The sequence below is a fragment of the Podarcis pityusensis genome, assembly GCF_964106645.2.
Source record: "Podarcis pityusensis genome assembly, chromosome: 6".
Lineage (NCBI taxonomy): Eukaryota > Metazoa > Chordata > Lepidosauria > Squamata > Lacertidae > Podarcis > Podarcis pityusensis.
This window is the reverse complement of record NC_138030.1, coordinates 21,597,875-21,623,315: the sequence shown is the minus strand read 5'-3', so window position 1 is coordinate 21,623,315 and position 25,441 is coordinate 21,597,875. Positions and strand designations below refer to the sequence as shown.

Below are 25,441 nucleotides of genomic sequence, written 5' to 3'. Positions count from 1 at the left end.
TTCAGCAAGAAGCAAAGAGTGGAAGAGGAACCTTCTTCGAGTTGTCCCCCCGAGTCTTAGAAAATGTACTGTACACTTTGTTGATTTTTAAATGTTTTTCTGTCATGTTTAGAAACTTAATTTATTGTTCCTTCAATTTTTGAAATGCTCTTTACAGTATGTGTGACTTTAAAGAGCACTTAATAAACTCTTGTTGTACCAAATTTGGCTTTGTTTGGACTTTTTTTGACCATAGGAACGCATTAATTGAATTTCAATGCATTCCTATGGGATTTCGTGCTTCGCAAGACGAAAAATTCGCTAGACGAAAAAACTCGCAGAACGAATTAATTTCGTCTTGCGAGGCACCACTGTAATGTGCAACAGAAACTAAAGGTTAAGTAATTACCTTATTTTTTTATAAGCATTTTGTTTAAATTACTATTTTTTGACTACCTAATGTGAGTTCTTATACTTTTTAAGTTTTTCCAAAGTTTTTTTAAAAAATGGATAGGTGTTTGAGGAAAGATTAACATAAGTTTTAATGTTTTGTTAAGAAAACCTGCCATAAAGTCTATGATACGTGTGAAGCACTGTTAGTTTTGAAACGTAATTTAGATTTTAAACAACAAATTGTAAGGCTGATTATGATCTCTCACAATAAAAATTGCTTTTTCGTTAAATTTTTGCAAATAATTACCATTCTCATACAATTTACGCTTTGTATCAAAGTGCCCCGTAGGTGGGGCAGAATGATGCAAAACCCATTTTTTACTGAAGTTCATTATATTCTCATTATCTTCTAACTTTAATGGTTCTTTGGATTGCTATTATAATATCGATTAGTTATGCCATGCATCAAGCCAAAAATTTTATTATTTGACTCATTTTTGTTACATAAAATATGAGGTTGAATTTTTCTGCATCAATCTGGCCCACTTCCCCCTATGTGAATGTGATGTGTGAAAGGAAACCGGTGGATATTTTTGAATAGATGACACCTGTGGAAGTTGGCAGGCTGAAGTTAGTGGCTGAAGTTGCCAGGAAGAAGCTGGTGGAGGTAACTGGGTGATGCTGTCAGATACCCCTCATTTTGTGTTTGGAGATGTCTGAAGGCAGTGAAGCTTTCTCAAGACCACACTTAAAAACAATGAAGAGAACCACAGGGCTCTCTGAAGTGAGAGAGGCTTTCCTTCTTCTAAGTACAGACCTGTACTGTCCATTCTTCAAGAACAGATAATGGAAGGTCAAATATATGAGTTTATGGGGTGACCCCCCCCTCCCCATTAGTACACATGAAGTATGGGCTGTAAATATTGTTAATAATAAACTAACGGCTGAGGTGCCCCCACAATTGTCAGGCCTAGGGAGGCTGCGCTGATGCCTCCCTAGCTGTTGCCATTAGCAACAGACAGCCTCTGATGTCACAAAAGGACATGGCAGTTGAGGAGAAAGGCAGTTATTAGGCAAAGCAGGGAGGATGGCAAGAGCCCCAGTAGAAGGGAAATCAGGGTTGGCTCCTTCCTGTCTACTTGAGTTGCCAACTTTTTGCTCTCTCTGGACTCCTGTGCCTGTCACACCTAAGGTAAAGGTAAAGGGACCCCTGACCATTAGGTCCAGTCGTGACCAACTCTGGGGTTGCGGCGCTCATCTCGCTTTACTGGCCGAGGGAGCCGGCGTACAGCTTCCAGGTCATGTGGCCAGCATGACTAAGCCGCTTCTGGCAAACCAGAGCAGCGCACGGAAACGCTGTTTACCTTCCCGCCGGAGCGGTACCTATTTATCTACTTGCACTTTGATGTGCTTTCGAACTGCTAGATTGGCAGGAGCAGGGACCAAGCAACGGGAGCTCACCCCGTCGCGGGGATTCGAACCACCGACCTTCTGATCAGCAAGTCCTAGGCTCTGTGGTTTAACCCACAGCGCCACCTGCATCCCTTGCCTGTCACACCTACATAGCTGTAAAAAATCAAACAAACCCTAATTTTTGTCACCTATGCCAAATAAACATCTTAGGACCCCATGGGTTTTAAAAGTTATATTTTAGTTGAAAGAAGCCCGCTGGGTCTTGTAAGGTGTTCGCTTCAGGATCAATGTGAACTTTTATTTATGTATTTAATATAATCTAATACAGATCTGGTTTGTAGAGCCAAAAAGTGTTCACACACACACACACACACACCGACAATTGGTTCCATGGTCAAACTGCTGTCAACATCAATAAGTTTCTCCTAATGTTGAACCCAAATCTACCCTCCTGTAACTAAAGCCCATTAGGTCTAGTCCCACTTTTTGTGTTGGATCTTGTCTATGCAACAGTTCTTTGGGGATTTAAAGAATGCAATTAAGTCCACCACTCCACATAGGACTTACTTTTTAAATACCCCTGACTATCATCGTTGCCATCCTCTGAACGCTTTCCATTTTGTCAATATCATTTTTGAAATACATTGCCCAGAACTGAATGAGAGTATCAGAACAAGTCTGACCAGTGCAGACTGAATTGGAACTATAATTTGTCCTGACTTGGAAACCATGGCTCCATTAGCAAAGCCTGCAATCCATTAGCCTTTTCCTTGCAGCCTCATTGCGCTGCTGACTCATGTTCAGCTTGTGATCATATGTCTTATGAATGAAGGTACCTGCTTTCAGCTAGTGTATAGGATTATTGAGCTACATTTTCAAATAAAGAAGAAATACGCAAGTGGTTTGGGAACCAAAGAATTTATTGCAGTCTTGTGAAGAAGAAGAAGAAGAAGAAGAAGAAGAAGAAGAAGAAGAAGAAGACGACGACTACTTATGGAAGGATGAATGGGATGTTTACAGTAGAGATTTGAACATACAGAGAGATTTGAGCTCCCTGTTTTCTTAACCATCCCCACAAAGTGGACCCAGAGTTATGCCAGCCCCATAGCTTTTATAGTAATGCCACCCCACTGATTGCTTTATGAGTTGTTTAACAGAGTAACCAAAGCAAAAGGTTTTAGTCAACATTTGCTAAAGAAACTTTGACTATAGTAAATGCTTTGGGAGAACGCAGTAATCAAATTTAACAATTATGATGATTACATAGACAGGGAAGATTTAATCAGGTATGAAAATATGCTAACAGTAGGAGGAATAAATTATGAGAGCATCACAATTGCTTTAGAACTAGTCAGGAAACTGGATGAGGGACGCTGTGAAAATGGTTCATGTGGTGCCTAAATCAGGGTGGAGGACCTGTGGCCCTCCTGATGTTGGACTAGTATTCCTGACCATTGGCCATTTTGGCCGGGGCTGATGGGAGTTTGATCACATGGAAGGGTGTGTGTGTGCTACAGGGCCTAGATAGTGGTGAGTTGGGGTCAAAAACCACCTATTTTACCCAGTGTTAGAAACTGAGATATGAAAGCTAGGAGCTACGGTAAATGGCACCTTAAACTTAGGTTATGGGTGCAACAAGGGAATGTCTAGGTGCGCTTTTTTATAACGAGAATACAAAGCCGAAAATGAATGAACTGCAGCTAAAATATCATGTCCATTTTTCACATGGTCTAGTCCTCATCTGAAGCTTGCAAAAAGAAAAGAAAGGAAGATAAAAGCCATACTTCCAGTCTTCTGAGAGTGTCTGGAAGTGGGGAAGCAGAAAAAGATCCTCCTTTCATTCCACTCTGCAGTTTTAATCTGAAATCTTAGGCGCAGTACCGTGCACTAATGAAATTCCCTGTCGCAAAATGTGCCTAGAACAGTGGGAGTTTCCAACACTGCTTTTACCTTGAAAATGTGCTGATTTGTTTTCTAGCTGCAAACTGAGAGAAGCAGCACCAGAGCAATTAGTTGTTTTGACATAAACAAAAACTGAGAAGCCTTAAAATGGGCTTCCATGTGGTGGCTAAAATGTAAAAAATAATAATGGTAAGAACACACAAATACAGCAAAGTTTAAGAACCTCTTCCCTATAGAAAACTATTGCAAATGCAGGCCCTTTATATATATATAGATATACCTGTATATAGTCATGAGAAGAAATATACTTGAAACTTCTATGGGAGAGGTTCCAAATGAAAGGGAAAGAGCAGCAGCCAAAGACTTCATGTGCATAAATAATCAACTTATTTTACAATTTGCTGTACACGGTGCCACGCTTCTGCAGTTCTGTCATTTCCAGAGGATCTGTGCTGGCACCCAGAGCCCATATGCCTGGTTCAGAACCAGCTCACTTTATTGGATTTGAGTCCTGGGTAACACATGTTGTTGCTGCAGGTTCCTCCGTAACTAGGTGGGCAGGCTGAGCAAGGTCTCCCCATTTTGTAAGGTGCTTCTCCTACCCAGTTTCCCCTAGAAAGATAAAAAGAGGCATGAGACATGTTTGTTTCATTGCTGGACACTTGGATGTCACACGTCACTCTTAGCACACCCTCCCAAAGGGCTGCCTACCCACCATACACCCGGCTATCTATTATGTTCTTATGCTTGTTTCATTATTTAGTTGAATAAGAGTTACCTGATCTCTGAGGAGTCCACCTGCAGCTCAGAAGAAGAGCCCTAATAGATCAGACCAAAAGTTCTCCTCGTCCAGCATTCTGTTCCTACAGTGGCCAACCAGATGCCTCTAGGGACCCAAGCACCAAAGTGTTGAGGCTCTAGCCCTCTTCCTTTGTTGATGCCCACATTCAAAGAGGTAAACTGCCTCTGATTTTGGAGGTAGCATATAGCCATCATAACTAGTAGCCACCACTGATAGACCTCACTCAACATTAATTTGTCCTATCTCCTTTTAAAGCCCTCTAACACAGTTAATACGGTAAGTTCCATAAATGAATTATGTTTCTGCATGAATCACTGATCTGCGCATGCCTAGAAGAGCAAGCCTAGACTAATAACAGAAGCAACAGAGAGTCACGTCTGGGGGTAACTGAACCTGCTGCATTCAGGTAGGTAGCCGTGTTGGCCTGACGCAGTCTAAATAAATAAATAAATAAATAAATAAATAAATAAATAAATAGCTTGTCCTGTAGCACCTTAGAGACCAACTAAGTTTGTTCTGGGTATAAGCTTTCGTGTGCACACACACTTCTTCAGATACAGTCATACCTCGTGTTGCACGTTTTTGGGTTGTGCACCTTGCCAAACCCGGAAGTACTGGAATGGGTTACTTCCGGGTCTCAGCACTTGCACAGAAGCACCGAATCACAACCCGTGCATGCTCAGACATGGCGCTGCGGGTTGCGAACATGCCTCCTGCACGGATCATGTTCGCAACCCGAGCATCCACTGTACCAGAAGTCACCAGACCCTTATATATAGTGGGAGGGTGAGGTTTTTCTCAGAAGGGTAGTAGGAGATGGGTGATGGACTCAATGGGTATGGTAAACCTGTTGATGACTGTTAACAACCACAATTAGTCCTACAGGAAAAAGCAAGGGATAGTATGCAGATGACCAAGATCAGGGGTCGGTAAGGTTTACCTCGCCTGGGCCGGTTCACTCCATCTGAGATCCCTCTGTGGGCCGGATTGTGAGTGTGCGCGGCCACAATTTACGGCACCTCAGCTTGCGCAGACATAACTTCCGGCATCTGAGCATGCACAGATGTGATTTCGAGCACCGCAGAAGTGAGTCCCCATGCCTTGCTGCACTGGTTTAACGCAGCGCGCAGGGACTCGTCGAGTGGGCGGCTCAGTTTGGGGGATGCTCGGGGGCCAGTTAAACAACCCCCGTGGACCGCTTGTGGCCCATGGGCCTTAGGTTGCTTACCCCTGACCAAGATGAACCTGCTGCATGTCTGTATCAGGAACGGTGCAGACACACAGCAGCATTTACCCATGCGCAAGAGAGATTGACTTGAAGATAGCATAACAATAAATCAGGCAGAGATACTGTGATCAGCCAACTCTGGGGAAGGCAGCATTATCTAATTTCCTGTATCTGGTGCACAATTTGGAAATTTGGGCTTTAGGGTAAATTAATGTGCACGGTCATCTACCCAGCTATACCAAAGAACATACTATGTATCCCTCCTTGTATTGAAAGAATGCCTCAATGTCCTTTGGGAGGACATATTTTTTCAAAGAGGAGTGGCAAGGGGAGCGGCGATTCACCCTTTCTCCTCTGGCCAGCTCTTCCTATCCAATATTGCACCTCACGAATTGCTTCTACACATACGTCCTACCCCACCATTGGAACTCTCATGTGAAGTTTCAGTTTCTCTATACGAGAGATGGGGAGATTGTAGCCCTCCAGTTGTTGCTGGACTACAACTCCCATCATCTGTGACCAATGACCATGAGGGCTGGAGCTGTTGAGAGTTGGAGTCCAACAGCACCTGGAGAGCAGCGCATTTGCCAGCCCTGCACTAGACAGTTCATCAGGAAATGTCCCGCAGTCCACCAGTGGACTTTCTGTACTAGGTAGCTTTCCAGCTTTCTGCCTCTACTCTGCCCCAAAGTTGCTGTGTTTTCCAGGATGAACCCCCTGCCCCAGTTTACTTACTTGATGGCATAATTGCACACTAAGTAGATTGCTCGGGGCCACGTGCTGCCCCACACATTGATGTTGGTGCACGTATGGAGGGCACAGCCAATTCGGTTGCTAGAAGCCCACACCATCTGTTTGAGACACAATAAACCAGTTATTATAAGAAAATGGCAAACCTGAAACCAGACTATTTGTCCTTGTTAGGGCACATCCATGACTATGGGATTTTGCCTTAAGTATATGAAAGCATGGGACGCGGGTGGCGCTGTGGGTTAAACCAGAGAGCCTAGGACTTGCCGATCAGAAGGTCGGCGGTTTGTCGGTGGTTCAAATCCCCGCAACGGGGTGAGCTCCCGTTGCTCGGTCCCTGCTCCTGCCAACCTAGCAGTTGGAAAGCACGTCAAAGTGCAAGTAGATAAATAGGTACCTCTCCAGCGGGAAGGTAAACAGCATTTCCGTGCGCTGCTCTGGTTCACCAGAAGTGGCTTAGTCATGCTGGCCACATGACCCGGAAACTCCCTCGGCCAGTAAAGCGAGATGAGCGCCGCAACCCCAGAGTTGGCCACGACTGGACCTAATGGTCAGGGGTCCCTTTACCTTTATATGAAGGCATGGTCTATCAATGGCTAAAAAAATGTAAGTGTCAGAGCTGCATGTGTGTCACTCAGGCTTCCCTAGCCTGGTGCCTTCCATACGTTTTAGACTACAGCTCCCATAAGCTCCATGCAAAACATCTGGAGGATGCAAAGGCTTGTGTAGCTGGACAGTCTGTAGCAGACTGCATTAAGAGAGAAAGAGTTAAAGACCACCCCAAACCAGGGTCCCAAGGGTCCCCTGCATCTTCAGGTTTCTTTTTGAAAGCCACCCACAAAATTGCTAATTGCATGAATGTAGATATAAAGCTGTCTTATACTGAATCAAAACATCCGTCCATCCACCTAAGTATTGTCCACACTGACAGCAGATCTCTAGGGTTTCAGACAGGGAATCCTTCCCAGCCCCAAAGCAGATGTGCTACCCCCGAGCAGCTGAATATAATTCTTAATTTTTTAAGAAGCAGGTGTTCATTTTTTCCTTCTTCCTCTTCTTTCTAGTCTGCCTCCTGTCTCTTCACTGCCATTTCTCCAGACACAACACACTGGAAATGAGACAGATGAACCTTCAGGAAAATGGAGAAAAAGGTGTCTAGGAACCAGACAGACACCCAGACAAATATGTGGGGCTGGGTATTTCCAGAGACAAGAGCAGAACATTCTGGAGATGTGAGGAACACTGTTCATTATGGGTTGGAAAAGCTTTGCCGCAGACCAGGTGGGAGAAGACAGTTTTCCACCTTGGCTGGCCACTCATACTTGGGGATGAGCAAATGAAGGGGATGTATTCACCGAGGTGCCAGATGTTTCAGAAACATCCTGTCACCACAGAGATGACTCACTGCAAAGGAGGCAGGAAAGGGCTTTCCCTTTCCTTGAGGTGCTGTTTGTTCAACATCAGCTACTCTGTGAGAAGGATCAGGAGAATCAGGCAGGCAGGCAAAGGAGATCTCAGAGCCCCAGGTGGACCATTCTCTCCATCACCCAGGACCAACTAATATCAAGGGCCCCTCCAGACTGAAGGAAGTTTTCCTTCCTGGGTGTATTCTGCAACATGTCACTGATGCAATAAAAAGTACATTTAGTGGTGGATTTACATATACTGGACCCTCTACAGATCATTCTGCTTTAGCAGTAGTTCTGTAGCATTTTTCCCAATGTTATCACATTACTGTGATCTGGAGGAGCATTCATGTACACGGGCAGACCTACAGTTGGGTGTCTCCTCTGCAACCAGCAAAAGGTCTAGGTAACCACTGTTATCTTCTTCAGTGGGGTGGTTCAGTTGTGACAGATTGTCACAATTTTAAATATATATATACACATTTCAGATTTTGAATAAAATTGCTGTACTGGGTTATTTCACATGTCAAAGTCAGTGGTGTGAATAAAAACTTCCTATGCCTTAAAGTTTTCAAGTTATGGGATGGAAATCTCCAGCATGGAAGCGCTGAACTATCAAGAAGTTCAGTTCTATCCCTTGCAACCTGCCTCAAGTTAACAAGTTTTTATGTTACTGTATGTTAATTAACTTTTAAGAGGCCAGGATGTTTGTGACATCATCGCCACTGGTTTGTGAATGGTCACTGTAATTACTTTATATCCATTTAAACTTTAACACAATCGCCACAGTCTGAATTCTTGCATTACGTTTCTCTCACTGCTAACATTTTCATGTTTATATACCTGCAAACTTAGGATGGAAGTCCAGGCATCTGATGAAGTAAATTCCAGACCATGAAAACTTATGCTATAACAAATCTGTTTGGTTACAGTTTGCCCAGACTATATTTTGCCCTTTGCGGAAAGGATTCAGGCACAGGCCAGAAATTTAGGTTTGCACAATTGAAGAGGATTAATTTGCACTGTAGCCTCAGTGGAACAGATCCAGGGAAAAGCACTGGAAAGTGTGAGGTGAAAAAATGATCAATAGACTATATGCAACCTGGGATGAATTCTCAGTCAGGACCAGACATAGTCTAACCTCCGCATAAACTTTGTGCAAGCAAACCAGGATAAATGCTCAATAAAACCCCAAGAAAGCCCTATATGGTGCAAATATATTCATTGTCATTTTTGTTTTTTGTTTTTTGTTTTTAAAAAAACAACATAAAAAACCTCACAGATACTTGTGGTTTGTTAGGGAATGACAGAGGCCATGAGATGTTAAGAAGGATGCTCCCGAGTCATGAAGAGAAGCTGTTTGTCTAAGTAACAGATCCTCATCATAGTGACTTAAAACATTCCATGTCCCTGTGTGGACGATTTCTTTTTCTTCTTCCAGCCATCTAGCTGAGCTGGAACTGAAAACCTTTCCTGTGCTGGATGGGACAATGGAAAAAACAGGCAATGCTTTCAGAGAAGAAGCTGAGGTTTAGACCGTACATTTGGATTGTTTGCAGACAGTGGTGAGTGGCAATATAAAGGACCAGGGTTGGCAACGATGGAGGTAGAAATACTTCTCTTTAGTATGAACCAGCAGCCCTAGAACAGGGTTGGCAAACCTGCGACTCAGCTTCAACTCCCACCAGCCCCATGAAGTGTCTAGGGATTGTGGGAGTTGTGGTTTAACACCATCTGGAGGGCCAAAGGTTCACCACACCTGCCCTAGAGCATGGCTGAAGATGATCTCTTGGGAAGCTTCCTTGTTCCTGAACCTCTGCCCCATCCCTCTTGCTGAGATATGCACCATTATGTTGGAGCAGCATCACAGTTAAAAGCAAGGACTATTGTCCCCGGTCCACATCAAATCTCTCCCACCAACTCTCTTGGTCTGCCTTAGGCAAAACGTTATCCTTCGTTCTCAGCTCACAAACCTTCAGCATTGGGGGAGGTGGAGATTGTTGGCCTCATTTAGGTTTGTTGTAGTGATTCTTGAAACAAGGGATGTGAAGCATCTAAGGAAAGTGCTATTAAAAACAAATATGATTTGTTACCTGAGCAACAACCACTGTTTCTTTGTTTCTTACAGGAATATACTGTACCTGGGTATAATGGCTGCAGACAGGGCCACTGCATTTGGAAGGGAAGGAGTAATGGTGCTTCTCATAATACCAAGATTTCACAAGGTCCAAAGCTGAACGGTACCTATAGAGGGTCACACACAACGCAAATGTGAAGAAACCTGCCTATCCAAGCACAGATGCCCCAGGCCCAAACTATGTGATGCAGGAAGGTGAGGAGATGCCTCCAACCATCAAAGCTTCCCACCTCTTCCTGGTAAGCACAGAGTTGAAAAGGATGCATGACTGACCTGCTGGGAGCCTGAAGGGCCGTGCCCTGCTTCTCCCCTCCTGGCTTGGGGCAGGGCCTGACAGGCTCCATAAAGGAGTGCTTCTACTGCTGCTGGGCAGAGAGGGCTCCATTTTTGTTTTTAAATTGCTTTTACAGTGGTACCTCGGGTTACATATGCTTCAGGTTACATACGCTTCAGGTTACACACGCTTCAGTTTACAGACTCCGCTAACCCAGAAATAGTACCTCGGGTTAAGAACTTTGCTTCAGGATGAGAACAGAAATTGTGCTCCGGCGGCGCGGCAGCAGCAGGAGGCCCCATTAGTTAAAGTGGTGCTTCAGGTTAAGAACAGTTTCAGGTTAAGAACGGACCTCCGGAACGCATTACATACTTAACCTGAGGTACCACTGTATTTTTTCTATATGTCCTTTTAAATTGTGGTTGATTAATACTGTGTTCTTACTTTTAGATTTTATGATTTATGTGGAAATTGTTTTCCATTTGGTTGTGTACTTTTTTGATGTGTTTTATTTATTGTTTATGACTTTTGTTATGTTGGTAATCATGTAAATCTTTTCATGTTGTAAACCGCCTTGAGCATTGTTTTAACTATGGAAAGGCGTCGTACAAATAAAATGATGATGAATGAATCATGAATGACAGAATCAAAGACGTGTAGAGTTGGAAGGGACCCCAAGTGTCATCTAGTCTAACCCCCTGCAATGCACATGTCAAACACGATGCCTTTTGAAGAAGTGTGCATGCACACGAAAGCTAATACCAAGAACAAACTTAGTTGGTCTCTAAGGAGCTACTGGACATTTAGATAGATAGACAGACAGACAGACAGATAGATAGATAGATAGATAGATAGATGGATAGACTGCGTCAGACCAGCACAACTACCTACCTGAATCTAGAACGATGTATTTGTGTTAGTGTCTCCCCCCTCATTGCAAGAGACAGCCACTGAAGTGGGGGGAAAGGGCAGACGAAACCTAGGCATTGATGTTATATGACATGTATTTATCAAAAACACAGGGGGATACACAACACACTGGTGTGTCAAGTCGTCTCTGGTAACATGTACCTTGGACCTAAATGACTTTTTTTTTTACCATTGCTGTCAGAAAACAGCACTTCAATATGTATAATCAGTGTTAAGGGAAACTAGTGCAAAAAGGGTTTCCTAAAACTTGCCTTCCTTTACACACTCCCCATGCCTCCCTGAAATCCACTCTGGCAAGAAGAGAGGGGAGATCACTCTGTCAGGCAAGTAGAAATTATTTCACAGATGCAGCAACCTCCTTAGTGCTACACTGAATTCCACCCATAATATTTGAGTGAGATGGAGGCAACACTGAGGTTGATAGCATGCTTGCTTCCTTTGCAGTACACATGCCAATTTTTTACATGTGCACTGTTTAAGGTAAAGGTAAAGGGACCCCTGACCATTAGGTCCAGTCGTGGCCGACTCTGGGGTTGCGGCGCTCGTCTCGCTTTATTGGCCGAGGGAGCCGGTGTACAGCTTTCAGGTCATGTGGCCAGCATGACTAAGCCGCTTCTGGTGAACCAGAGCAGCACATGGAAACGGCGTTTACTTATTTATCTACTTGCATTTTGATGTGCTTTCGAACTGCTAGGTTGACAGGAGCAGGGACCAAGCAACAGGAGCTCACCCCGTCACGGGCATTCAAATCGCCAACCTTCTGATCGGCAAGTCCTAGGCTTTGTGGTTTAACCCACAGCGCCACTCGCGTCCGTTGTGCACTGTTTAGAAATCTCTTAAAACAAATATAGCCCACTTGATCCATGAAAAGAAGGGCAGGACAAAAGACTCTCTCAGCTGTTTAGAGGTATACTTGCAGTGGTGTTCATTTGTACAATCAGTGCAACATCTTTAATGCAACATCTATAGACCTAGCATTCCCAGAAGACACTGCTTACCTGCCCGAGTGAATGGCAAGGTTTTGACCAATGAATTTCATCAGTTGTGGAGGTCCATGGTCCCATATACACTGTTTTGCCCAGGCTTCTGCAGATCTGGCAAGCCTCTCATCCCACACCTAGTTGATATGAGGCGGGGGGGGGGGGAGAGAGAGAGAGAGAAAGAACACACAACAGACAGTGAGTTACTGCTGCTCAAGGTAAAACAAAGAGCTCAGTCAATCTCTCAAACACTCAACAAGATATATGCCATACAAGCAAGGGAAATATCATAAGCATAAATGTTTTTCCTTGGAAGATATAGCGCCATAGGCTAGTAGATCCGGAAATAGCAAGTCAAACTGCCCAGCTTCATTTCAGACTAGGAAAGTACCTGCCTAATGGTACTTCATCTGAAAATCTTTCAGCACTTGGAAATCTAGCATGTCAGTCTGACATGCCCAACTTTCTGCCTGATATGCTCACTTTCCAAGCACAGGTAGTCGTCTCACATGGGGGAGCATTCAAACATGCTTAGCCTCTGCAAGTAGTAGTGTTTTAATTTATGCACTTTCGTAGAAGTTCAAGGTAATTTGCAACCAGACAATGAAAACGAGTCAAAATACGGTTTAAAAGAATAAAAAAAATAATAAACATCCACGGCAAACTGTCTGAAGTCGTACAATGCTATTTGCGCACATGTCAGTTCTTAAGGGCTGCTTGAGTTGTCAGGTGGTCTGTTTAAATCAGCCCAATGAGGATATGGGAAAGGGGTCATGACTACAAGCTACACCCCCTGGCCATGCATGCCTGTGGCAGCAATACTGAGAAAGACAGGCTATGCACAGATATATCCTGGACAGCAAGGGTTTAGTAATCTGGGGTTGCAGGAAATCGTAGACCCATTACTTTGGGGGAAGGAGGGTTCCAGCAGAGTCCCTATGCAGAGGCATACCTAGGAGTTGGCGAAACTGGCTCCAGAAATCTGTCTCCAGTTATCTGTGTAAAGCAGTGAGCTTAGACAAGTGAAAGGGGATGCGAGCCAGGAGAAATGGAAAGGCGGTGTGAAGGTAGATCACTACAGACCATGGAGTTGTGACGTATATATCTGTAATGACGTGCCACTGCTGCCGCAGCAAGATCAAATGTGGGAGAAGCTTCCCGTCCTTCTTGTAGCACAAAGGGGTGCATTTTTCCCGTCCTTCCTTCTCTCCTTGCCCTCACTCCAGACACTTCGATTACTTGGGATGCATAAAAGGTAGTAATTTCTAATGTGGCTATTGCTGGCACAGCTCCTTGCCAAGGCACCTTAGAGATGCCTCTGCCCCTCTATCGGCGTCCTATGCCCCTTCTCATGCACTAATTAGATTCAAGCGTGCTAGAGTTACATGGAGTTTATTTTCATTTATTTATTTATTTTATTGCATTTATACAACACCTTTGTCTTCCAAGGATCCCAAGGTGTTGTACATGGCTCTCCTCCTCGCAACAACCCTGTGAGGTAGGTTAGGCTACGAGATGGTGACTGGCCCAAGGTCACCCAGTGAGCTTCATGGCTGAGTGGGGATTCGAACCTGCTCTCCCAGCTCCTAGTCAAACATTCTAACCATTATGCCACACTGGGACCCTACCCTGTGAACCAGGCTCCCAAAAAGTGGTGATATGCTAGTAGCTAAAGAATGAGCCTAATGCGGAATTAGAGGGATGCGGGTGGCGCTGTGGGTTAGACCACAGAGCCTAGGACTCGCTGATCAGAAAGTCGGCGGTTCGAATCCCCGTTGACGGGGTGAGCTCCCGTTGCTCGGTCCCAGCTCCTGCCCACCCAGCAGTTCGAAAGCACGTCAAAGTGCAAGTAGATAAATAGGTACCACTCCGGCAGGAAGGTAAACGGTGTTTCCGTGCGCTGCTCTGGTTCGCCAGAAGCGGCTTAGTCATGCTGGCCACATGACCCGGAAGCTGTACACCGGCTCCCTCGGCCAGTAAAGCGAGATGAGCGCCGCAACCCCAGAGTCAGCCACGACTGGACCCAATGGTCAGGGGTCCCTTTATCTTTTTTTAATGCGGAATTATCTAAAACACTGAAGATTTTTCCCTCAGGCAGTATTGCAATTTTGGGCCGGAACTGTTGCTAAGGGCCTTGCCAAGGACACTCTGGGCTATCTGAAGACTCTGCTCTCTGCTGCCTCCTTCCCTCCCCCTCCTTTTTCCAGAGAAGAGCTTGAAACAGGCTTCATTGAAAGGTAACTTGCTCTTACTTCAGTAAGGACCTTGATATTTTGAAACTGTGGGCTTTTCATTTCATTTCTCCATGTTTATAAGTCTCCACCCTGTAACTTTAAAAAAGAATGCCATTTGTGGGCTGCATTATTGAAACGCAGGAGGATGCTTTACTGTGCTCTGTAAAAACAACAACAGCTTTTTCTCTGAGTGTGTGTGCCTTGCTCTCATCTCTCAGCGAGCTGTACTCTCTGCAAAGAAACCTTTTGCTTTCTCTATCGTTGTCTTTAGGTGCTTGAACCTCAAAAAGACATAACCTCATCCTACATTCGCCGCTCAGCAGAACACCAAACAAAACACAATCAATAATCTAGCGTGCCGCTTTAAACAAATCCCTGTGGAAAAATTGCTCTGCTTGAGGTAAGTTCTTCGCAAATGCTTAGCTGCAAGGCAGCCCAACCACACTGCTTCTTTGACACTGTTGCTCCTTTCCTCCTCCTTCAAAGTATATGTGGTAGATTTTCAGAAATATGAATGACAAGGGAAAGGCCTTAGTTCATTGGTAGAGCATCTGATATGAATGCAGAAGGTCTGAAACACTGGAGATCCATTGCCAGTTGGGGTAGACAATACTGAGGTAGATGGACTAACTGTTTGACTCAGTATATAGCAGCTTTGTATGTTCCTGGAGCATTGAGGTGCCGGTGGATGTATAAGCATCAAAGGAACTAAACAGGTGCCATATTTACTTTGCATAACATCTCAGTGGTCATTGTTCCTTCCCACCCACCATCAGAAGCAAGCACAAGGGAAACTCACCATATATTCCATGTTAGATGCTGGTGGAGACACTTGTGCCCGCACTTGGTTGTGGTAGTCCAAAAGCGCGCTCATATCCCGGGGGGAAATATAACGTTTCCTGCGAGTCCTTGGTACACCCAGGCCAGATGTATGGCCTGCCTCAGTGCTACCGGTTGGGTAAAGGACCTCAGTAGTACTGGGCAGCATGTAGGAGCTGGATTTCTGCATCATCCAGAAGACCGAACCAGTAAAATATAAGTGCACATGCAAGAGAGTCATTTTAGGATTTGCACACTTTTTCCTTCTGAGTCTCTAGTTTTGATTTCGAAGGGCAATCAATATGGCAAATATTTTTCCTTCCAGCTTCTGTGTGTATACAAAGAAAAGGAAGAGACTCGGTTTTATTCGTTGCCTTTCCTTGGGGGTGGGGGTGGGGAGGAATGTCATCAGAGATGGAAAAGGCGATTGGAAAGACACCCAGAGAAAACTTTACTCAGAGCAGGAGTGAATGAGTTTAGCTAGGCTGCATTTATACAGAGCTAAATTTCTAAGACCAGCTGTGAAATCTCCAGAGGTATTTTATTTATTGCTGGTGTTCTAGAAAAGAAAAGTCCTGTCCCCCCCCCCCCATCTTTGCAGGAAAAAAATCCCATTCCAAACATATGCAGGGACCTGTCAGAGGGGTGCTAATTAGTACCATTTTCTTATGGTAGCTTCACCAACTTCCCAGAGTTTTTGCAGATATTCAGTCCATCAGGCAAAGTTATTGCAATAAGCAAGAAGAAACCAGTAATACATTAAAATAAAAAGTTGATTAAGGAAATCAAAAGGCTAAAGGATTCTTTCCCATTTGCTTCATTTCTGTTCAGAAAGAGGACAAAAATAAAAATAGCAAAGACTTTTTATTCTCTTTTTTTAGTACTAGAAAAGCCTTCTAAGCTAGTCCTTAAAGAAGCTGAGATGACATTTCCCAGACTACATACCTTGAAGGCTGAGCCAAGAACAGCTGAGAAATGTTAGTTGCCGCTGCAGCAGTAAACTCAGAGACTGACCTTTGCAAGCAACCTGCTCTCAGGGACATGTGGCAGAGAGATTTAACACAACCAAGCCCAAGGAGTCTTTGATGGCAATCTGACGCAGAAATCCGCATCTGATCTCTTCCCTTCGGGAACGTCCTCAAGTTTGAAAAGGGTCCAGCTGAGCAATTTATGGCCTTTCCCCTGTGTACACATGGCTCCGTCTCTCCCGAGTGTCTCTGCTTGTTGTGAGCTTCAAGGTAGGGGAAGCTGCAAAGAGCAAGTAAATGGAAGCCTATGCCCTGAAAGTTGAGAGCAGTTTTTCTCCAGGGGCAGCATGCATTTAATTTAGGAGAATTTCTGCACTTTGGGGAAGGGACAAGGCTCATTCGGTGACAGAGTCTGCGAGCAAAAGGTCCTGGGCCCAGTCTCAAGCATCTTCAGGTAGAGTTGGGAGAGAACCCTGCTTGTAACGGCACTGCCATTCACTGCTGAGAATACTGAGCTAAATGGACCAATAGTATGACTCGTTATAAAGCAGCTCCCTGTGTCCCTAGGGTTGTTGTCAGACCTAATGCAGGAGAATGTGCATGTCTCCAGCAGTGGCAGGTGACACAGGACACCTGGTGTCTCAAATTTCAGAGGTGCCATGTGCGGTGCCAAAATCTGGTGCCCCCTCCACCTTCCATTGGACTGCACAGTTGAGGCACCTGTTGCAGCACTTCAGAAGCTCCACGACTGAACTAATTGCTTTCCCCTAGCTCTGCACTTGGTCATCCCAGCAGTAGAGGTATTGCATTTCCTGGGAAGGGGAAAGGCACCGCTGCTGATCTTACCCTACCCTACCCTGCACATTGCCAGGACTCCTGTAGAGACATCCTTTTCATTGCGCTATGACGATCTGTGCTTAGGGTGCTTGTGGGGTGGTCATGTTGGTCCTGCTTTCAGTACAGTTTCTGCTTGGAAGGAAGGAAGGAAGGAAGGAAGGAAGGAAGGAAGGAAAGAGAGAGAGAGAGAGAGAGAGAGAGAGAAAGGGGAGGGAAACAAAGGCAACATCTTTTGTTTCATTTTGGTGGGATTTTATTGGATACATTTAAAAGCAGAAAATTTGCCTTTGTCTCTTCCACAAGACTCTCAACAAATTTGGTATAAGTAACATCTAATCAGTTGAAAAATTTTCTTGGCGAAATGTAGGGCCTTTTATTCTTTGTACTCCTTGTGCCTCTGAAGGTTTCGGTTATAGGTCTATGTATCTGTATATCTTGCAAGTCATGTGAGTCACACCTCTTTTTCTCTTGTTTCTTATGATGGTACCCTCCACTCACCTGCCTGTATCTTATCGCAAATATCTGGATAACCAAATATATAATTTATTCTTGTGAATGTAATATCCCATGCCAGCCTCGGTTTGGTTTAGTTTAGTTTTTATGTGTTTGTCTCATGAAATTCTAGGGACACGGGTGGCGCTGTGGGTTAAACCACAGAGCCTAGGGCTTGCTGATCAGAAGGTTGGCGGTTTGAATCCCTGTGACGGGGTGAGCTCCCGTTGCTCGGTCCCTGCTCCTGCCAACCTAGCAGTTTGCAAGCACGTCAAAGTGCAAGTAGATAAATAGGTACCGCTTCGGTTGGAAGGTAAACAGCGTTTCCGTGTGCTGCTCTGGTTCGCCAGAAGCGGCTTAGTCATGCTGGCCACATGACCCAGAAGCTGTACGCCGGCTCCCTCGGCCAATAAAGTGAGATGAGCACAGCAACCCCAGAGTCGGTCACGACTGGACACAACGGTCAGGGGCCCCTTTACCTTTACTCATGGAAATCTAGTTTGTTATTTGGGTTATGTAGATAAAATAAAATAAAAAATATTTCAAAAAAATTCTTTGATTTTCACAGCCTTCTTGGACACCGCTTTTGATTTTTATAACTCTCTTGGACAGGCATCATTTTGGACTTGTCTGCTAGCCCTCTCTCCTGCATTTTATACATTTTGTGAACCTCTGTTTTAGTTCTTTTAAATAACCTCCCAACTTCCTGAAGGGACTGGGCTCTCTAACTGTATTTAATGATTTATAGTCTCTCCTGGAAGGAGACAAAATGAAGCCCAGCACATGTCACCACTGAAGCCTGCAATATCACAATGTTATGTCCATTTAACCTTCCAAACACATTACGTTTGAAAAGAGACTTTTGGTTTCTGTTTGACAGCCTGAGTGGTCTGGATCCAATGGGGCCCAGCTGTGGATGTCAGCCACTGCCATAAAGCAAGCTAACTTGAAAGCATCTTATTATGGGGCTTTGTCTTGGGCGCAGATTGAAAGGGCTGCTTAATCAGCACCCTGCCAGACAATCTACATTCCAGGAACTGGTAGGTTTTGTATCCCTGCCAGGTGTAATATCCTGCAGCCCAGACTGTCCTGTTTGCCAAAGCACACGGTATCTGCAGAGAGCTCTTTGCGATGAGCCAAAAAGCACACACAGTTTGACCGGAGTCAGCAGCCATCCCCAACCAATTTTCTTTTTTAATGACCGGAGAAAGAGAGAAAGAAAGGAAGAGGAGATAAATCTTCAAACTGGCTAACCATGCCCCTTTCACATTGGCCAGTCACCACACCACGAGCGCTCAGTGGTTGACACACAGGCAGAAACAATTGGCTTCTAATATACAAGGTTGTCTGCAGACCTGGCAAGATGGTACGTCCTGCCCTGGAACCAAAAGTCCGTCTAGTCCAGCCATTTGCGTCCAACAGCAGCCAGCCAGCAGTTTCTGGGAAGCTCACAAGCAAGCAGAAAAACAATAGCCAGTGCCGGATTTACGTATAAGCTAAACAAGCTATAGCTTAGGGCCCCACTCTCTAGGACCCCCCCCCCCAAAAAAATTAAAGGGGAAAAAAACCTGGATGTACATTTCCAAAATACAGTGGTGCCTCGCAAGACGAAATTAATCCGTTCCGCGAGTCTCTTCGTCTTGCGGTTTTTTCGTCTTGCGAAGCACGGCTATTAGCGGCTTAGCGGCTATTAGCGGCTTAGCGGCTATTAACGGCTTAGCGGCTTTAAGAAAAAGGAAACAAACTCGCAAGAACTCGCAAGACGTTTCGTCTTGCGAAGCAAGCCCATAGGGAAATTCATCTTGCGGAACGACTTAAAAAACGGAAAACTCTTTCGTCTTGCGAGGCATTCGTCTTGCGAGGCACCACTGTATAAGATAAAATAAAATAAAACCTACATACAGCAAGTGTTTTGTGTTGTATAGGCTCCTATGATGCAAGTAATGGGCCCCGCCTGCTAGCCTGCTCCCTAAAATCACTGGTTTGCTCATTTCTATATATAGGGTGCCTGCATTCTGCATGGACTGGTTGGAAGGCAACATGTGCAAATGGCTTTCGATACCTATTAGGTCCATAAATTACCATATAGCATATAGTCAACACAAAAAACAGCTACAATTTGTTGTTGACAAAGGACAGCTGGACATATAAAGGGCCCCATTACCTTTAGTAGCTTAGGGCCTCATCAAACCTAAATCCGGCCCTGACAATAACTCTTCCCTGTTATTTGTCCCCAGCATCTGGTACCCTAATTCTGTCCCTAAAGTTCAGTTTTAAAGCACTTATCTCCCTGCTGAGTACATAATGAGACCATTTTTTTATCCCCCCCACCCCACCCATTGGTTAGCATCCGTCTGTCATGGGAGATAATGGAGAAGTGTGCCTTTGGGTGTGAAGACAAACCATTGGAAGCTACAGCGCCTGCTCTGGCTGTCGAGACCGATGCAGGAGAGACATGTTTTGTTGCAGCTGGGGCAGATGAAGGTGTCTGGTTGTGCTGCTGCAGATGCACCATGGTGTTTCTTCTCTCCCCCCCCCCCCCTTCCCAGCGATCATTCCTTCTCTGGCCACTGCTACTGGTACGCAACCTGACTGTCTGTCTCCAGGCACTGCAGTTGTCAGCATGGGATTCCCGCACAGTGGGGTCAATGTTGCCAATCTTCATGTCACATTTGCAGGCATCTTTGTAATGCATATTCCCTTGCTTCTTTAATGGATCCACTTTGAGCAAACTTGAAACTTTTCAGTGTTTGCACATACAAATGTTTCCAGGGAGGAGATGCTGTTGGAACGCAGCCCACTCAGGTGTCAAACCGTGAAACTACAGATGAAGCCCATATGGGATTAAAGTTGATGCTCCCTGTAAGAATCAGGGACTGTGCTGAAAATTGTGACACTGGGCCTCTACAGTGAAGTTGAACCAAGATGTCCCGAGGGTATTTGCTGGATCTCACAGGATTGTGTGGACAGGCGGAGTCCCCCAAACCCTGGGCAGCCCCCCTCATGTGGAATAACGACTCAAGACAACGTGCGATGGGATTAAAATTGGCCACAACTTTATTATATTTCAGATGTGGGTAGACCTTGGCTCAGGCAATGGGCATTTATCCCTCCCAGTCCCCTGCCGGGGATCTGGGGAACATCAGGGTTATCCAATGTGTGGGTTACATTTGTTTGTTTATTTTTTATTTAAATATTTATTGGTTTAAAATACAAACATACAACCATACAACGAAGGTAAGTATTATCGAGTTAAATACAAAAAGGAAAAAAAAATATTAAAAAAGAGAAGTTTGAAGCAGAGACAAGAAAATGATAAAAAAGAAAAAAAAGACAAAGATTTATACGACATTACATCTATCAAAATAAAAAGTTTTTTTGCAAAATACCCTTCCAATCTTTCTCGTTATACTTTTTCTGTTGTCATGATATTATTGCGCAGTTTTGTTTTATATCCTTTTTCTTACATTCCACTATAATGTTTATTTCAGTTATCTACGTTTGTTTATTGATTTCACGTGATTTCTTTGCTGGCCCTCCGCCCACTTTGAACCTTAAATCTTGTTAGTGGTCAGTGTTTTCTAAACCACCAAGACAGAAACATGATGTCTCCTGGCCAATGTTTCTGTTACTCCATGCCAACTGGCACCCTGTCATGTGGTGTATCAGGTATGGAAGCAGAGGCTGCAAATGTGAACATTTCACCTCTTCTGTGGCTTAAACAAAGAGTGAAGAATGTCAGAAATGGGGCAGGCAAAGGTGCGTGGGGCTCAGCAAAGGAGTCAAAAAATCCCAAATCTAAGGCACCCCCATTTCCCAGATTTAGGGAATGCCACTTGATACCCAATGGCCTATCAGACATGATTTGTTTGTGACCCTAAGTGGTTTGGTGCCTGATTGATTATCTCTTTATTGGATAAGCCCAAATTCACATGGGGGAGCATTGAGATTAGTGTTGTTTCAAGGTAGCATGATGTGGACTTCACAAATCAAATGGGAACACAAACAAGTGCAAACACACTGTAAACTCTGGAGGTGACAAGCTCCGAGGTGAAATTCCCCTTTGGTAAAGGTAAAGGTGGTCAGTGGTCCAGTGGTACCCCTGCCCGTACGGGCCAGTCTTGCCAGACTCTAGGGTTGTGCGCTCATCTCACTCTACAGGCCGGGAGCCAGCGCTGTCCGCAGACACTTCCGGGTCACGTGGCCAGCGTGACAAGCTGCATCTGGCGAGCCAGCGCAGCACACGGAACGCCGTTTACCTTCCCGCCAGAGCGGTACCTATTTATCTACTTGCACCCAGGGGTGCTTTCGAACTGCTAGGTTGGCAGGCGCTGGGACCGAACGACAGGAGCGCACCCCACCGTGGGGATTCGAAACGCCGACCATGCGATCGGCAAGTCCTAGGCGCTGAGGTTTTACCCACAGCGCCACCCACGTCCCATTCCCCTTTGGTAGATATACTCATTTTATCTTCTCTTCAGTCTAGAAACTGATTTTCTAGATCCATTTCACTTGGGGTTTAGGCCATTTTAGCACAGCAACTGCTTTGGTCACTCTGTACGATGACCTCTGTTGGGAGAGAGACAGGGAAAATGCATCATTGTTAATCCTCATTGACCTCACAGCAGCTTTTGATTCCGCCGACCATGGAATGCTTCTGGAGTGGCTGTCCGACTTAGGGGTGGGTGGCACCGCTTTGTGGTGTTTCCGGTCCTATTTGGATGGTCATTTCCAGAGGGTGATGCATGGGGAGTGTTCTTCTGCCCTGTGGAGCCTTCAATTTGTGGTTCCGTAGGGTTCGAGTCTATCTCCTAGGCTGTTTAACATCTACATGAAACCACTGAGTTGGGTTATCCAGAGTTCTGGACTATGCTGTCACCAAGATGCTGATGACACACAGCTCTACTTCTCCTTTACATTTGCAGGTGTGGCAGTGGATGTGCTGGTCCATAGTCTTGTCCCCAATATGGACTGGATGAGAGCCAACAAACTGAAGCTCAATTCAGCTAAGACTGAGGTACTATTACTGGGTGGTTATACTCCTCTGAAAAAGCGGGTTCATAACTTGGGAGTACTTTTGGGTCCTTTGCTGTCACTTGAGACTCAGGTGGCCTCAGTGGTGTGGAGTGCCTTCCATAAGCTTTGGCTGGTGGCCCAGCTGCAATGCTTTCTGGGCAGGAAGAGCCAAACTACTGTTGTCTATGCTCTACTAACCTGTAGGTTTGATTACTGCAACACGTTATGCATAGGGCTGCCTCTGAAGATGGTTTGGAAACTTCAGCTGGTGCAGAATTCGGCTGCTCACCAGGGGAAGACGGTTTGAACATATAATGCCAATCCTGGCCTGACTGCACTGGCTGCCAATTAGCTTCCAGGCCCAATTCAAAGTGCTGCTTTTGACCTATCAAGATTTAATGGCTCAGGACTGCAATACCTCAAGGACCGCCTCTCCCCATATGAAGTGAACTGGACCCTGTGATCACCATCTGAGGCCCGGTGCCTTCGCCGCAAGAGGTTCAGAGGATGGGCAACATGATGAAGGACCACACATATCTGCTATTTGGGTCCCTGAAGCACAGATTCACACAAAGCGGCAAAACGCTCTTGCAGGTTATTAACAGGATTTTTATTTGAAGTGCATATGCAAAACAAAGATACAGGGCGATCAGTACGCAACCTGTACACAGTAGTCAGGGTGCGCCCCTTTATATAGATTTGCAAAATAGAATACCACCTGATCTCTTGTAAGTCACCTGATTTCTTGTAAGTCACCTGATTTCTGGGAAATCGAAACCTATAATAAGTTCCTATTACCATATAAGGTCTTGGTCTTCTCTCCCTCCTTCCTGCAACCTCCCTCATCCTGGTATTACAAGAAATCCTTGTTCCTTATCTCTATCTGCCCAAGCTAGACATTCCGAGAGGCCCATTTGCAATGTAACATTTAAGCATGTCCTTCAATAATAGAACGATTATATTGTAATATGCTCCTTCAATGAGAACTGGACTTTTCTGCAGTGGCTCCCCATTTGTGGAATGCTCTCCCCAGGAAGACTCACCTGGCACCTTCAGTACATATCTTTTAGGCATCAGCAAAAATGTTTCTCTTCAACCAGGCCTTTGGCTGATTAACACTTATGAACTTTTAAATTTATATGTGGGAGTGGGGTTATTGGTTTGTTTTTGTTTTTATTGTGTATTTTGCGTTCTCATTTTGTATTTGATCTTCGGATAAAGGGTGGTATACAGATTTAATAAATAAAACAATAATAATTATCTATAACCTTGCAAGGAAAAAGAGTTCACAGTTTATTCCATTGCCAAACTGTTCCTACTCTTACATCTATCTCTACAGTGGAACCTCGGGTTGCGGACGTAAGCTGTGACGGAGGCACACCCGCAACCCACAGTGTTCACATCCTGAAGCGCCGCATCTGCGCAGGCGCCGACATGATTTGGCACTTCTGTGCATGCGCAAAGTGCTACTTAGTGCTTCTGCGCGAGCGGCGAAACCCGGAAGTAACCCGTTCCAGTACTTACGGGTTTCCCGTGGTCTGCAGCCTGAAAACACATAACCTGAAGTGTCCGTAACATGAGGTATGACTGTATATCCTTTCCTGGCATTTGCTACAACTTGAATTTTCCTGAAAAAGGAGAGGCAGGAGTGTTGTGTGGACAGTGGGTTAGACAGCTAATAAGTCTTCTGGCTACTTGTCTGCAAACTCGGTCTGCAGGAACTTCTATTTTACCTAGATCTGCCTAATTTCTACTGCCCTCTTGCTATATTTCTGTGAACCATTTATATTTAGCTTTTCTTCCCCTACTCAGCTATTTTCTCTTTTCTATTTATTTCCACTTTATTTTAATTATGGTCTAGCCAGGAGAGGTCTTTTCAAAAGACCTGGTTCAGTGGGTTGGTTAGATTTGTTCCACTGAAATTTCAGGGCAATGCTAAAATGCTCAGCTTTGGCTGGATTATTCCCTATATGTGCACTAGTTGAATTCTGTCCTGATGATTCTAGTCGCTCTCCCCAAATCCATTGGTATCACCTGATGCCTGTGGACTGGAGTCAGTAAATCATGCTCACTTAGGGCACATTTTTGACCTTGCTGTCAAGTATTACTTCACAGTTACAGCCCTTACCTCCAGGTGTCCTGGCACACAGCAAAGGCATCTACTGCTAAAAGTCCCCCCTCTCTTTTAAAAATTATATTTTCGCTTAGTATACAGTGTTCTTGCTGTTGTGTACTGGCAACAGCAAGGACCACCATAGCTCACAATTGGAAGGATTTTCATGAGGTGATATTAGATCTATGTCAGGAGTGCTCTGATGGTGTTTCCTGCTTGGCAGGGGGTTGGACTCGATGGCCCTTGTGGTCTCTTCCAACTCTATGATTCTATGATTCTATGGTATCAGGGAGCGTGGCAGGTTGCAATTTTGGAAAAAATAATAATAATGCAAAAGTTGAGGGTTGCTGATGGGCAGAAAAGAGGGCACTTTTGAATCAAGTTGGTTTCCATTTATTAACTTTGCTAATGCAGTATAACATGGTTGATTTCTGCTATCAGCATATGCTCACCAATGGACATACTAACTGATTTTTCTACTATTTAATACCTACCGTATGTACACCTAAAAGGAAGGACAAGAGAAATTGACTGTTGTGGTTTTTTTAGCAGTACTACTGTATTGAATTTTGAAACAATGCATTTTCACTTCTTTGGGTGCATACTTTTCATTTACTGCCAACTTACCTTATTGTCTGTATGTGCTGTTTAGCTGGTGATATATTGCAATATTGAAAACCAGTTATCGCCCAGCCCTACAATATATAAAGATATCTGTGGAAGTCTTATAGCAACCAGGATGCCAAAATATACTTTAAAGGTGAGATC

The 25,441-nt window shown here is 44.7% G+C and overlaps 1 protein-coding gene and 1 long non-coding RNA gene across 5 annotated transcripts; one reads left to right on the top strand and one right to left on the bottom strand.

Moving 5' to 3' along the window:
- Positions 1–1,455: 1,455 nt before the first annotated feature.
- Positions 1,456–16,267, bottom strand: R3HDML (R3H domain containing like). Its single transcript, XM_081011594.1, has 7 exons — positions 16,193–16,267; positions 15,228–15,575; positions 12,213–12,331; positions 10,015–10,117; positions 6,453–6,568; positions 1,931–4,299; positions 1,456–1,559 (listed from the first exon to the last, which is right to left on the bottom strand). Exons 2-6 carry the CDS (start codon positions 15,486–15,488, stop codon positions 4,167–4,169), a joined length of 732 nt encoding a protein of 243 aa, XP_080867720.1. The 5' UTR covers positions 15,489–15,575; positions 16,193–16,267; the 3' UTR covers positions 1,456–1,559; positions 1,931–4,166.
- Positions 1,457–24,855, top strand: LOC308480258. 4 transcript variants are annotated; one of them, XR_013987962.1, is made up of 6 exons: positions 1,457–1,564; positions 7,532–9,438; positions 10,002–10,249; positions 14,700–14,828; positions 22,470–22,561; positions 22,765–23,860. It is a non-coding gene; the product is annotated as an uncharacterized lncRNA (long non-coding RNA). The 4 variants fall into 4 exon arrangements; XR_013987960.1 differs by lacking the exons at positions 1,457–1,564; positions 22,765–23,860 and adding an exon at positions 23,900–24,855 and having other exon boundaries at positions 6,846–9,438; XR_013987961.1 differs by lacking the exon at positions 1,457–1,564 and having other exon boundaries at positions 6,846–9,438; positions 10,002–10,205; positions 22,765–23,891.
- Positions 24,856–25,441: the final 586 nt, after the last annotated feature.

Coding starts and splice junctions, on each gene's coding strand:
- R3HDML (XM_081011594.1), bottom strand. CDS start 15,488: ATGACTCTCTTGCATGTGCACTTATATTTTACTGGTTCGGTCTTCTGG. Junction 10,118..12,212: donor CTTGCCATTCACTCGGGCAG/GTAAGCAGTGTC, acceptor GACCCTCTATAG/GTACCGTTCAGCTTTGGACC. Junction 4,300..6,452: donor GTGTGCAATTATGCCATCAA/GTAAGTAAACTG, acceptor TTATCTTTCTAG/GGGAAACTGGGTAGGAGAAG.